Source organism: Camelus dromedarius, chromosome 5 (genome assembly GCF_036321535.1).
Source record: "Camelus dromedarius isolate mCamDro1 chromosome 5, mCamDro1.pat, whole genome shotgun sequence".
NCBI lineage: Eukaryota > Metazoa > Chordata > Mammalia > Artiodactyla > Camelidae > Camelus > Camelus dromedarius.
The window spans coordinates 74926201-74941894 of NC_087440.1; the positions used below are offsets into that span (position 1 = coordinate 74926201).

The 15694-nt window shown below is 38.2% G+C and overlaps 1 protein-coding gene across 2 annotated transcripts in view; it reads left to right on the forward strand.

Annotated features, from left to right (window-relative positions):
* The window catches only part of TSHR (thyroid stimulating hormone receptor), a 125429-nt gene that overhangs the window by 96200 nt on the left and 13535 nt on the right, over window positions 1–15694 (forward strand). Inside the window, exons 8-9 of one of the 2 annotated variants that reach the window (XM_031454137.2) lie at window positions 7883–7960; window positions 8100–8652. In XM_031454137.2, the coding sequence (XP_031309997.1) occupies window positions 7883–7960; window positions 8100–8169 (148 nt within the window). In that variant the 3' untranslated portion in view covers window positions 8170–8652. Of the gene's footprint in view, window positions 1–7882; window positions 7961–8099; window positions 8653–15694 lie in introns of those variants that run through there. The other variant, XM_010976397.3, reaches the window with a different exon arrangement.

Below are 15694 nucleotides of genomic sequence, written 5' to 3' on the forward strand. Positions count from 1 at the left end.
AGAAGACTGTCACACTGTTCTAGACATCATAGTCATCAAGATGTTAGCATTAAGGCAGCAGACAACCACATTAGCAAGAGCTAGGGTAGGAACAGTGAAGAAACTTTCAGCCAGGGAGACCAGAGCTGATCATATGGCTCCTGAATTCAGTGTGTTCAACTGTCTCTTGCCTGAACCCAAACTATGTTTCCAGAATTCTGAATGGGAAAAAGGACCAGAAACCAACCTTGGCTATAGAGTAATTCATTTCTAAAACTTTTATTTTTCCTCAAGCAAAGGATTTTAATGCCCAAGATGAGGATCTGTGCTCCTAATTATTTTCTTCTTTATCCAGTCATATTTAGTCATTAGGGAGTGTCACCCTCAATCACTCTCAGTTATCACTTTTTTAAAGACAGAAATTCGGGCATAAAATTCAGACTTTAAGTCCTGCAGAACACGGTTCTCAGTATTGACTGAAAATCTGAATCACCTGAAGAGATTTGGAAGGGCTGATGCCTAGGTTTTACCACCAGAAGTTCTGGTTTGGTTGGTCTGAATGTAGCCAGAGCATGGGTGGTGGGGGGGATTTAAAAACCTCCCCAGGTGAGCCTGGTGCAAAGCGAACGTCAAGAATCACAGCTGTGGAGTTTGTTATCACTCTTCTTGTCCAATAGTCACATTTCACATAAAAACAGAATGAAGCCCAAAGTGAACACATGGCTTTTTTTTTTTAAATGTGGCTTTTTATATTTGATAGCACTATCTAGTGACCAAGTGAAAGCCAGGACCTGGATCCCCTGGTTCAAGACTCTTTTCTCTGTGCTCGACTACAGTTCACTGCTGCTGACTTACCAGCCACCACTAACGCTTGGTCACCCAGCTCCTCTGGCCACTGCTACTTGTTTCTTAGCCCAGGAGAATATCTACACTTGTTAGTCTATTAAAGACATGAAATACAGAAGCTAAAATATCCTGCCCTGGGAAGCATGGACTCATGTAAGAGACAGGAGGTCACTCAAGACTCAAGGCACAACCAGTAGAAGCTTCAGAGAACAGTCACACCAAGCAACAATCATTTGTCAGTGAGAACCTGAATTCACCTGTGCAGCAAGGTCACCAACTCAACCAGCTTCCAGATGAGGTCTGAGTGAGGGACACCTTGATGAAAAGGCTGGTCTGATCAAGTGTTATTAAATTCAAAGAATTGGGGTTAAATCAGGCCATGTGTGTTTACCATTTTGCTTGAAAACATCTCATGCCTGCTCATAATTGGCCTTTTGGTTGTATTTAGTTAAATCCACAGAGACTTCAAGAGATTTCCAAAGTGAATCTTCTGTACTCAGCAGACTGCTATGCTAAGTGGATCTCAGTGTAAGTCTAGGAGCCTGTTACTTTATGGCGTTGGTCATGAAGTTACCTGCAGAACATCAGAGGAGTTTAGAAACATTTTCTATTGAAAAATGGAAAAACTAACAAACAACAGAACAATAATTTCTATCCCAACTTCTCCCCAGCTTTTGTGGTAAGAGAAGAGATGAGGGAGGGTGCATTTCCCAAACTATGTTCCTTAACCTCTCTTTCCACAGTAAATTAATGAGCGTTACTTTCAAAAAAGCTACTCTTGGCCTTATGAAGTTGAAATGTACAGGTGGACTTCTTGGGTCTATTGATAGAAGAATTGGAATTACTAGTATCGAAGGAGCTCTTGGTTCCAGGGGCTCCTCTCTGGACTGGTGTTCTACAGAACACTTTGTGGGGAAAGCTACTCAAGAAGAATCCTTTGATGGTCAAGAGGCAGGCTGTGGAGAATCTAAGAGCCAGTAACGTTTCACACCATCTGGTGGTCTTCTAAGGTGAAACCTATGGAGAGATTACGTAGGGAGATTGTCTCTACCTCCCTACCAGCTTTCTCCTCAGACCATATCATGGGCTCAGTGAGAGGCTTGGCTGATGGGAGAGCTATTCTGTTGGAGACAATGGATTTTTATTCACCAATTCCCTGAATTACGGTCTGTTCTAGTCACTGTAACTATCCCTTGAAACATAGAAATCAGTGCACTTTTCACATACTTTCTTGATCTTTTTATGTGAAATTTGGAAGGGTTTAACAAATGTGGGAAGTATTTCTTAAGTGAAAATCATTTGTTTCTTGATTTTTAGAAGTCTAGCTCTGATATTGGGAAACTTTTTCTAGAAAGGGCCAGATAACAAATATTTGGGGCTTTGTGGCCCATATGACCTCAGTCACAGCTACTCAACTCTGCCATTGCAGAAAGCAGCCACAGACAATTCATAAACAAGTGAGCGTGGCTGTGTTTCGATAAAACTTTATTGACAAAAACTGGTGGCAGGCGGGATGTGACCAGATGGTCATAGCTGGTGGCCCTCTGGTCTAGATGTAGGTATTCAGTGCAGCTGTCCATTATATGATGAGATACGTAGTCTGTTTCTCCAATTCCTGGTAAAGGTTAGATTCAAGCATAAGATAAAGATAAGTATATGGATAAAAATACTTTAGGCTTTGAAAGTTCAGATCCAATTATAAGATAAAACAAAGATCTTTTTTTTCTATTGAGTATTTTAAATCCAAACTTAAATCTCTGCTCCTGTTGTAAAAGTGTTCCATCTATTCATTCCACCCTACGTTTCTGACTCCTAGTTGATGGAAACTAATTTTTTCTTAGGTTTATGCTCTTGAGTAAAAGGTATCATGTAAATTTAAGGTAAACTGAAGACGTTAATCATGATAAGGAGGCCTGGAACTAGAGGAAGATAAGGGTTGAGCTGTAGATGGAAAAAACAGAGGTCAGGTTTCCATAGTAATAACGAAACAGTATTCACGATTGCAGCCAAGCTGGACAACTTCCACACTGAGAACAAGCACTGATGCCTCAGCAGCAGCTGGGTAATTAGTTAAAAGTTCATGAAAATCATGTCAGATTCGCGAAAGTGCGTTGTCCTATGATTTCATATGGAGCCAAGCACACTGTCATCACTCAGATGTGAAATTAATAATAACACAAGCCTCCCTTGTTCAACAGAAGTTGAACTGCTCTCAGGCACAAGTTGAACCGCACGTTCATTCTTTGGAACCTCTTTTCCACCCTCTGCACACAATCTGGCAGGGAGAGGTGTTCCTTATCTCAGAATGTCTAGTCCTCTGTGTTGCATTTTCTATTGTCAAACTCTAGCAACAAGCTACTATCTGACAGTAAACATGTGGGCAGGGAAAAAAATAGCATTTTGATGTGCTAAGAACATACTGAAACACTAATCGTTATGAACAGAGAAGTCAACACAATTCATGTACTAATTAGCATCACACATTAGATTTTTACAAGCAAAACACCGCAGCTTGGAGCCCTGGGAAAAGATGACGACAGAGAAGATTATAGGATTAAGCAGGCTATTATTTCTCATGGAATAAGTGTTCGAACAGTTTGTAGGATATGCTCCAAGGCCGGCTTTTTCCTCTGCCTATCGAAACCTGGAGCATTTTCTCACTTGTTACTGTTTACAGACAGGTATCCTGATTTCTGCTACCAAAAGGATTTTCGTGGAGCAAAGAGGGCTGAGCAGGGGTTCTCCGTAATTTTCCAAATAACCAATGCTATGAGAGGAAAACACCGTTCCCCACAAAAGAATTCCCATGAGCAGCTCACAACATAAACAGATGCCAACCCGCTTCCCCTAAAGAGATTATGGAAATGCTGGCTGAAATTCTATCTAGGAGCTAAAATGTGTATAAAGCTCCCACGAGAGCAAAGCTCAGCAGCAACCACAGCTTGGGTCATACTCCTCCCTCTGACACCTCCGCATCCAAACATAGTATAGAGGGTGCCTCGAGCTAGGAGTTGGCCAGCAACTGGACTTTCACTTATTCAGCCAGCATGATTTACTGAATGGCTGTTCTGTGCCAAGTGTGAGTCCAGTGGGGAATCATGTGAGCTGTATCTGGAATGGTGCATTCGTCAGTGGGATATTCTTCCCCAATTCATTCCTGGCCATCTTCATTTTTCTGCCGCCCACACTGTTCTCTGTAAACTGTGACTTAAATGGCACTTTACATGACACTTAACTCAGGGCAGGGCTTCTGAACTGCACCCTTCCCTCCTCCAGTATGAAAAATCTGGCATATATTTTCTAGGAAGAACTTCATTTCTTCCAAGAAATTCTCAGAGGCGTAAGTCCTCCAATGAGCAAAAAGGTGTTGAACATGCACACGTAGCAGTGTCTTTATTATTTAACAGAGACACGAGTTCTTTTCTCGTAAGTCCTTCCCAGTACCTTGTATTTAGAAGTCCTGCGTTTCCATAAGTCTTTCCTCTCATTGCAGACTCCAAGACTTTCTACCCTTTTAAGTTCATTTACATTCCTCTTGTCCTTGCAAGAGATAGTTTAGATGATCGCACATACACCCTCCCTATAAAATAATCATCGTCTGGAGTAGGTTACCTACATAGCCTACCAAGATTTGTGATTGATTTACCCAAGCTGGCTCACAGAATGTGGATTCCAGAGGAACCAGAATAAATCAGGGTCAAGGAATCAGTTTAACTAAACTGACCTTCCCAGTAAACATCATATGACAGATGGGGCTGATGGAAACACTTTGTCCTTGGATATTAAGGCTTCTGCAGATATATTTCCTCACCCCATCCCCTTTGCTTCAGATGGAAGGTAGGACCAGCAGTCTGAACCTAAAGTTAAAGCTTTGTGGCATTATCATACTCTAATAATAAGATAGCCCTCCAAACTGCTAAAGGCAGAGTGACGGTTTTATTTTTAAGCACCTAATTATCTCTAAGAGATGACGTGCCCAAACAACCCTGTTGGTTTTAGAGAAGGCACCCTCCCCCAAGACTCAGTTCATCTCCGTTCAAGTTGGCTGCACCCTCTCTTCATCCTCCTCCTCTCCTCCTGGACTCTGGCTGGCTTTCCCAGTTTAAAATCTTCTGCAGCGTTTCTGGTAAACTACAACGCTTATCTACCAGCCTCCTTATCCTTGGGGGCGTATTGAATATCAGCTGAAAACACTGCAGAATTGGACAAGCGATTATTTAGTTTTACAATAATTTCTAATGATTAGAGCAAACCAATTTTCACTTGCGGCGGTCAGAGATGAACAGGAAAAACTGAGATGAGCTCACTAGTCCTTACTTGGTTTTCAAAAGACTGGGAACAGAATGTGATCTGCAAGTTGCATGGTCCAAATAATACAAAACGAGATGCTAGTCAGCGTGGCACTTCTGCTGAGTTAGTTGTCTTTTTACAAAATCACCATCTTCTCTCCAGTTGTTTCTCTAAAGTGGCTCTTGCCTGTCCTTGCTATCACTGACCTTGAACTCTGTGGACACAGTGTGTCGAAGGAGAGTCAACAATGGTCAAATGATGCCTGTGGTAGAGAGCTTACACGACAGCCATTCATCCAGAAGGCACAGACTGGCTGCTGTAGCATCTTAGTGGGGTCTCTGTACATACATGAGATTAATTGATCCCCTCCATTTTAGATTTACCAAAGCCCTGGAAGCTTGGTGTCCAGCCACTACCTGAAGAGGTCATGTCTGAACTATATCCTGTGGCATTTGTAAACCAGCTGCTTGTCACTGCCACCAAAAAAAAATCCATTGGCTACCACACCATATGATGGGTCTTCTAGCTTTCATTCTCCATTACTTTTTCCTAAAAGCAAAAACATGTGTCACCCTAAGTTTAGCATAGCCCATCTCACTATTTCAGAGAAGAGGTGTGCTGATTTTTTTTTCACTCATTTATATCTTCATTCAATAAATAGTATGTATGTGTATGACTGAAACATTATGCTGTACACCAGAAATTGATACAACAGTGTAAACTGACTATACTTCAATTTAAATAAATAAATAAATAGTTACAGACGCACTGAACTTGGCACTGATGACACAGCAATGAATAAGACAGAGAGCTGAAACTCTGACTAAGGAGACAGACAATGAGGAAGCAAACAAATAAACAAACAAGATAATTACAGATTGTGGTAATACCATGAAGGAAATAAAAGAGTGCAATGAGGAAAACTGGTGGCAGCTACTTTAGATGAAGGTAATTCTCAACCTCCATTTGAGAAAAAAGTGTGAAGAATCATAAAATGTGTACCAGTATACGAGCTGTCATTTGTGCGGAGTTGTAGTACTTGTCATTTGGCTGAGCCCTCATCCTGCCCAGGAGAGGCAGACTTCATTGGTGGTTGGTAAAACGCTTCTTCCCCCGTCTGCTCCAATGAACACCAATCTCTGGCTCCGAGGCCACCCTTTCCTATTCTAAGTTCCATTCTCTACAAAGTACTGGATGGAGCAGAGCTGCTGCACCAGGAGAGGTTGAAGGCAGGAACCTCATGGAAGCACTGTTCCTGCTTTTGCCTTCTGGACAACAGCAGAGGCTTCCTCCTCTTGGGTCAGCCACAAGTAAAGCCACTGTCCCTCTTCTAAGTCTCATCCAGGGATTCAGAGAAAGAAAGGACCAGCCAATTAACCAAAGAGGAGTTCCTCTGTGAGGGCTCTGGAGAGGAATCCTTCTGATCCAAAGTCCTCATGTCATACTATTTTTTTTAATTGAAGTATAGTTAGTTTACAATGTTGTGTTAGTTTCATATGTACAGCAAAGTGGTTCAGTTATACACACATTCATATATATTCTTTTTCAGATTCTTTTCCATTATAGGTTATTACAAGATACTGAATATAGTTCTGTGCTATACAGTAGGCCCTTGTTGCTTATCTAGTGTCACACTATTCTTGTTAACCACCATCCTTGAGAATTTTCCATCATGAAGAGCAAACACCATAAAAAGAATGATAGAAGCATGATCTGTACCTAAGCAGACCTCCTAAGGGTCTCCACTGTATTCATTTTGCATCAACAGGTGACCACTCACTGACTCTTAATGACTAGGCTGTGTGGTGAGTTATCCTGAGCATATATAAATTGAGAGCATTTATAACAAGGAAATTTTATATATATATAAATATATATATATATCACATACATAAATATGTTTTGTTTCTTTAGTGGAAATAAAGCCAGTTTCAAAATCCTTAAAAGCTTTTGTCCACTTTTGGAGGTAATTTTATGTTTCAGAATCACTTTGTGACTTAAATTGCTTCAAAAATATTTTACTCTCAAATGCTCAATATGTTTTCAAAATGGAAAGATCAATGTGCCCATGAAACCCCTTCCATGAAAGATACACTCTGTAAAAATCTCATCTGCATAGCCTGCCCCCCCCCAAATAGGATTGTCAGAGAAAATGCAGGCCACCCAACTAAATTTTAATTTCAGATAAGCAGCAAACAACTTTTTAGTATACGAATGTTTCAAAAATTACACAAGGAATACTTTTATACTAAAAAACTATTCATTGTTTATCTGGGCATCCTATATTTTTATTTGCTAAATCTGGCAACCCTGCCCTAAAGAAGAGATCTGAATCTCTGACAGTACCCATCACCACTCACCACTCACCTTCACTGAATACTTGACTTAAGCCCAGTCATCAAAAGTAAATGAGAATATTGATCAATATTGAGAAACAAATTTAATTTAGTTGGTATTGAAGAGGATTGAGAAATACAGTCACCATTGGCCAGATAAATAAGGAATTAGATGACTTTTATAAAATCTAGGTATGCAAACTACATCATAAACATGCTCACTTTCAAAGACTTCTGCCAAAATTAATGTGTATAAAACTTGCATGATTGAAACCTGGAATGCTTTGAGTGCTTAAGGCAGAAGAAGGTAATGGGTTTTCCAAATTCTTAAAAATCAGTTAATAGTTAGGGAGACCATTCTCACATTTTATTTTGGTATGTATATTAATTTGCTTAACCTCACCTAATGCATTCTCTCTCTTTCTCACTAGTTACCTGAACAAGAATAAATACCTGACAGTTATTGACAAAGATGCATTTGGAGGCGTTTACAGTGGACCAACCTTGCTGTGAGTAAGACATACAAAAGGGTATTTCAGTCTTAATTTTGCTTTTTTTGGAAGGGAAGGGGCCATTAAGAGGAGCAGCTGATGTCCGTGGTTAGAGAATGTTGTTGTCTTAGATGAAGGCTTCTGCCCAGCTGTATAGGCTACTGCTAGGAAGAAAGCCCTTTTTCTTTGAGGCTCAGAAGGCCCCACACTCCAGTGTGCCATTCTGATACCTGATCAGGCCTTGGTGCAGACATTCATGAAAGCACTCTTGTGGCAGGAAAAAAAAGACATTTTTGAGCAGCTGGTGTTTGCAAAATTCTGAGACACGATGTCTACAAATAGGTGGAAGTCATTCTAGTCTTTGCAGAGAAAATGTATGTGACTGCATTGCACCATGTCTGGCACATGTAAGGAAGACTATAATAGTTTGACTCATATCTGGGAAAACTTACAATCACTGGAAAAGATGGGATGTAAACATTTTATAAAACAGCATGGAAGCATAGCTTTTTGTGTATTTCCTCTGATTTATGCCTCCACATCTAATCGCAATCAAGTTCTGTTGACTCTGTCTCCCTCAAGGCTCTTGGTCAGTGATGTCTTCTCCATCCCCTTGGTTTTGTCTTAATTTAGAATTGCATTCTTGAGCATCTAGTTCAGTCCTTGCCAAGGTGGAACACAGCACCCCAGGAGAAACATGAGACAATCCATCAGAGGCAAGAAGAAATATTAGAAGTTCCATTTACAAATAAGTGGTTCCATTTTAAAATAAAAACAAATTTAAGTTTTCTAATATTTTACATACAGATGACCACTGTCCCTCAGGAAGGCATCCCAAGGGAACAGTGAGTGACCCACAGTCTTGAAGATTTACCATCCTCACTCTTTCACTTTTAACAATTTCACTCCACTTTTTGGTCAAATGCACCCAGTTTAATGGGGCTTATGGCCTTATTTTCTTAATGCACAGGCTCTGTATAAAAGGGCAGAGTGACCCTGAAAATCTGCTGTACTACATGTGGGTTTATTTGTTAACTCATGACAAAGTACTAAAAAGTATTATGTAGTTTTCTTTTTACAAAAAGACAAGTGAAATAAAATGTTTTGACTTTTTGTGTGATTTTTTTTTTTAACCTGGAAGATTTTTTTTTAAGGTATCTTTAATTGTCCCTTTAAGATAAAGGTGATATTTCACCAATGAATGAGGAAAGTTGTTGCTTTTCTAAAGAAATTTGTGCTTTGGAAAGACCTTTAGAAATAGGAATTTGGAAATATTCCATATTATATAATTTTCTTGGTGAAAATAATGAATATTACTTATAAAAATTCTGTTTTGTTAAAATCAAAAATTGAATTTTTAACCTGTTTTAAAATCTTCCAAATTAAAAGTTACAGTGGGTTTAAAATACATGTGTATAAAATATAAAAATGAAACACCTTCACATTAGTTTACAAAAACAACTCACTGACATCTGATAAAATGAATTTCAATAAAAACATGCATTTAATTACTGAATTGGATTGAAAGATGAGTATCTTAATTTAGTAAGTACATCCAAGCCTGCCCTGTTCCACTTGTGAAGTAACTTTTTTGACTGATAGCCATTTAAACCAAAATCAAAATAACCTGACCCAGAAGAAGCAGATCTCTGAATAGCTGAATCAGAAAGGGTTAAACAACAATTTTCATAATTAGTGTAGTATATTCAATAACACTGATTTCACTTTGGTGATGTTTTTTAAAAAATATTACTTACTGGTTTTTTATATTATCCTTTAAAATATATGTTTAATGTGTTTTATAATGTATATAACATGTTATTACAGTAATGTGTATATAGAGCTGGTAAATTTACATAAGTTAAAGTGCACACTTAAACGTTTTTTACTTATGAATACATGACACTGAAAGAATTTGAAGACCAATAGGGTAGACCAGAAACGCTCGAAATGTGGGTCCACTGTAAGGTGAGTGGCTGGCCCAGAATGTACAACAAAGGAGAGACTTCCTTCACAGACAAAGTCTTCCCGTAAGAGCAGAGTTGCCCAAACTAAACAGTGTGCTTAGTGACGTAGCTGGCCAACATTCCAGTACAATCCTCTTACTTTATCAAAGACTCATACATAAGAAAGCCAATTTTACCACACATTGAGTAGCACTGCTCTAAATGACTGGAGTCTCCAGGCCTCCCCTTGCCTTCAATCTTTAAACCCTCTCTAATTCCACTCTCCTATTTGGTGTTCAAATGCAAATAGGGTCTTAAGAAGCCAATGGTGGTCTCCTATTCCCCTCAGGATACAGACCTTGGTGTGGCACACAAAGCCCTGCTACGCTCTGTAGCTTCATCTCTCACATCACCATACATCCCTGAACGATCATCCGTCCGTAGTGAAGCTTAGCTCCCCTGTTGCTCCAACCTACTTCTATGGCTAAACTCTTGCTCTTCCTGCTGCTTTGAAAACTCTACCGCTACCTTCTCCGTCTGGTAAGCACCACTAACTACTGTTTGACATTCCAGTGAAGGTCTCTGTGAAGTCATTCTTGGCCCTAATTCTCCTTAGGGAAGGATGGCCATTTCTTCCTCTAAACTCCATCACCTCTCTGTGTGCATCTCACAGCACTAGTAACATGTTTCTGTCTCTCCAGGAGTTCCCAAAAGGCAGGGGCTATGTTTGTTTCCTTTCCACAGTTTTAGTTCATATTACAGTGCCTGAAACACAGTACTAGCTCTGAAATGTTTGTGAAATAATACATTATACAATAAATATTTGAATCACACTTTTGTAAACGCTATGGCATTGAAATAGCAGCCACATTTTAAAGATATTGTAGTATGTTGTCCTTAAGGGAGGGTGTCCATTTCTCATTCTTTGGAAGTGGTAAATTAAACTACCTGTTTGTTCGTGCCACTTCAAAGTTGTTTTGAAAGTTTTGGTAAGATTTTTTTTTTACAAGGCTCTCTAACCAGGTTAAGAGCAGATGTGCAACTGCTTGAAAACGCCATTTCTGCTTCCGAGAGGCATGCCAGGTTGTGAATCGTGAATTAGATTAGGGGCTAGACCTGGAGTTGATTCCTGGGTCCATCACTAATTGTGAGATGCAAGTCTCAGTTTTCTTATTTGTCAAAACAAGATAACTAAAAGCAGTGAAGCTTAGGTAAGAAGGTAAATCCAAAGCATTTCCTATATGCTTAATATGAGGTAAATGTTACCATTACCTTCGCTTCTTCCTGACTCTTGACACATCATTATTCTTTTCCTTCCTAACCTCTCTGATCACTCCCTCTCGATTTCTCCCCCTAGAGCTCATTGCCCCAATATTTCAGTAGGGTTCAGTCCTGGGCTCTGGATCTTTCTCCCCTGTATCTTCTCCTTTGGTTAAATCATTTATTCTCAAATATTATAAGAATATGAATAATTTCTAAATTTCTGGTTTCAGAACTTAGCTCTTAGTTAGTCATCTCATCTGCCTGGAGTTTCCCCTAACTCTCCCTCTCATTCCTACCCGTTCCCATCCGTGTGGTGAAACGTCCTAGTCAGCCTTTGAAAATGTACAGTAAACATCTACTGAGCACTCACTAAGCCCAGGACTCTTCATTAGGAGCTTTAATAGGGGAGGGTCACCACTTTGAAGGGTGGTCAGGGAAAGCCTCATTGAGAAGGTGACAACTGGGAAAAGATCTGATGGTCATAAAGGAGCAAGTCATGTGACTATATGAAGGAAGATCATTCTAGACAAATGCAAAGACCCCCAGGTGAAGACACACCTGGCATGTTTGAGGAGGAGCAAGATGGCTGTTATAGCAAAGTCACATATGGGTATTTACCTGAAGAAAATGAAAACACTAATTTGAAAAGATACATGCACTCCTATGTCCACTGCAGCATTATTTACAATAGCCAAGGTATGGAAGCAACCTAAGTGTCCATCAACAGACGAATGGATAAAGAAGATGTGGCATATATATATATATATATATATATATATATATATATATATATATATATATATACCCACACACACACAATGGAGGATTAGCCACAAAAAAGAATGAATTCTTGTCATTTGGGACAAAATTAATGGATCTAGAGTATTATGCTGAATGAAATAAGTCAGACAGAGAAAGACAAATACTGTATGATCTTACTTACATGTGGAATCTAAAACACAAACAAAATGAAAACAGACTCACAGATACAGAGGAAAAAGAAGGAGAGGGTGGTGGAAGCAGGTGAAGGAAATTAAGTGGTACAACCTTCCAGTTATAAAATAAATAAATCACGGATATGTAATATACAGCATAAGGAGTATGGACAATTCTCTTTTAATAACTTTCTATGGAGACAGGTGGTGACCATTTTGTAATGCATTTAAATGTTGAATCTTTGTGCTGTACACCTAAAAATAACCTAATATTGTACTTGAACTCTATTTCAATTAAAAAAAAAAAGAAAATTGCGGAGAAAGAGTTCCATAAATGAAGGAAATGAGTTTTCAGAATAAAAATACCCATAAAGAACCCATATGAATGAAAAAAGGCTCATGGAGGTATGTCATAAAATATGACAGTGCTATGATAAAAAGAATATACTAGAAGCTTCTAAGAGGAAAGTCCTATTGTGAAGGCTGGATAAGCAGAATGCCATCCATCAGTCTTAGCAGTAGCAACGAAAGATAGAAGATGATAGAGTACACCCTTCAAAGTTTGAGGGAAAGTGATTTCCAAACTGTCTATAAAAGGTGAAGGTAAAATAAAGACATTTTCAGACATGAAGGTCTCAAAAACTTGATTTCCCATAGACTAATAGAAAATGAAGAATTCAGAAACAGTGATCAACACAGAAAAGTGTCAAATGGATTTCCTAGGATGACCAAAAAGGGAGCAACTGGGAATCTTGAGACCAAGATGTCTAATCAGGGCTGAAGGAAGTTTCCAAGAGAAGATTCTACAAAGAGGGATTGATAGATTGTCTGACAGAATTGACTGTATGAAAAACTGAGCGCTCAGAGATATGTTAAGAACTTCAGAGCATGTGACAAGACTCAGCAAGAGGTTCTTCAAACCAAATTATGTAAAAAAAAAAAAAGAGAAACAGACATCTCATACAGAAACAAAAAAAAGTTACAGAAGAAATAAAATGAAATCACACTATGCAGACTTTTAATAACCAGAATACTAGATGTGGGTTTAATCAAATATGTCCTTAAAATTAGTTCAGGAAAATACAGGGGTCAGGGGGATGTATGTGTGAGGTCATAGAAGAGAGCTAAATTCTCATCTTCCAGAGTAGAGAGTCAGTGGATGAATCAAAAACCAATAAATCAAGAAATATTTTCAACTATGCAAAGAATACCAGAAGTTGAAAGCAGTTGCTTCTGGGACATCAGAAAGCAGAATGCAGGGAAGGGCTGCACAGAGGTCTGCTGTGTGTGTTAAGCTTCTAGCATAATTTGCTTTATAAAATAGGTCCACACATTATTTTAATAAAAATTTAAATTAAATTTAAAGAGAATGCCACAAAGCATAGGAAGAGAGGACAAATGAGGGGCCGGTAGGAGGAAAGTCAGAAACAAATCACAGTACAGTTCCAGTCCTCAAATTCCAAGTATCTGTCTTAAAATGCATCTGTTAACTAATCATGCATGGCCTTGAGACATCTCTTCAATTCTTGTCTTGAACTTTTGTCAAAATGTTCATCACTTTATTTCCCCCATATCTTTTCCCCATAACTAGATTTTAAGATCCTATAGGAAATAGACTGTCTTATATTTTTTGTAATCCACCCCCTACTTCAAAAGAGAAGACAGCAAGTACTCAATAAATGTTTGATAAATTGCAACTGAATATTATATAGCCATGATTTGGCTGTGATTTGGTGTAAAAGCCAAGATTATACTGTATAGCACAGGGAAATATATCAAGCTCTTGTGGTAGCTCACAGCGAAAAAAAATGCTCATGTATAACTGAAAAATTGTACTCTACACTGGAATTTGACACAACATTGTAAAATGACTATAACTCAATAAAAAAAAGTTAAAAAACAAAAAGCCTAACTTGGAAAATCCTAAACTTCATCTAAAGAGAAGAGAACTGGAATATATATGTATGTGTGTGTGTAGATAGATAGATAGAGAGAGAGATACATACATACATACATACATACATACATACATACATACATACATACGTACGTACGTACATACATACATAGACAGAAAGATAGGTAGGTAGATAGATAGATGGATAGATACATTCATAAAGATATTTGTGAATGAATACAATTATCTCTAACAGTCAACAAAAACAGTCAAATTTGCCCACATAGTTTACCACCCTTTTTCAAGGTCATTTCTCAAAAAAGAATCTAATTTAAAACAAGTGCAACATCTAAAATGAGATCTTGTCTCCAATCTTTACTAATTTTTTAAAAGCCTTTTTAATTTAGCTTCATAACAGGTTTTACTTACGGATTTTTTAAACAAGGTATGTAATCTCATTTTCTATTTTTATACTTTTCACTTTTTATTATCTTGTTTTCTTTTCATCTTATTTTGAAAGTGAAGCTCCTGGTGTTTATAATCCCAAAGGAAAGAACACACTGAAATGTAATGCCTTCCATAATAACCAGAGTTCTCTAAGGTCTACATTATGTAACTCACTCTAATAAGCATTTAACTTACTGTTGATAATGTCTGTATTATGATAGTCCCACTTACTATTATAAGTAACTCCTAAGAAGAGGAAATCTCTGTGATAATATCCTTGAGTTTGCATTACATGTATCAACAAAAACAAATTTCAAAAATAAACTATTGTTGCTAGTTGCTGATCAGATTAATCGTTTGAAAATCTAAGAGTCGTAGCACTGCCATCTTGGTTTAGAGGAAAATAAGTCTTTTATGGATTTCTTTTGACTCTTAATGTTCTTCACTAAGGTCAGACTAATTTATGGCTGAAAACTTGTGGCAGGGTTCTTTCTGGCATGCCTGAAGTCCACATGCGTGTTGAATACATGAGTTTCTAGATTTGATTCCGGGCAAAATTATTTTTTTTTATTGAGGTGTAATTTACATACAATAACATGTGCAGTTTTAACGTGTACAGTTGGATAAGTTTTGGCAAAACTGTGTTACCCTACCTCAGTCAAGGCTTAGAACATTTTCATCACCCAGAAAGTTCTCTCATGCCCTACCCACCCATAGACAGCCACGTATCTTTTTATTTTTCTAGTGTAAAAATCTAGGCGGGAAATTGTCAGGTCACAGGATGGATGTATATTTAACTTTATAGGAAATACTGTCAAACTAATTTCCAAAATGATTGTTCCATTTTCTATTCCCACCCGTGAAGGAGGAGAGTTTTACACCGGCCAAGCCACTGTATCATCCATCTTTTTTATTCTGGCCATGCGACTGGGTGTCAAGTGATATCTCAATGCGGTTTTACTTTGTGCGTCCCTGATTATTAATGATGTTGAGCTTTTCATGTACTTGTTAGCCATTTTTACATTTTTCCTTTGTCAAGAGTCTGTTCAAATATTTTATCCATTTTTAAAATTAGAATATTTGCCATTTTATTTTTGAGTTGTGGTCCTGGGCAAAATTTTTGGCCTGAATAAAGTCCATTTTTTCGTCCTACCAGTCCTCTGTTACCCCTAGTATTTCCTTTTTTGCTTTCTAGGGAGAAATAGCTAATCTGAAACAAACGCACACAGGGTGTTCATTTACTCCCTTATTCTGCAGGCATTTT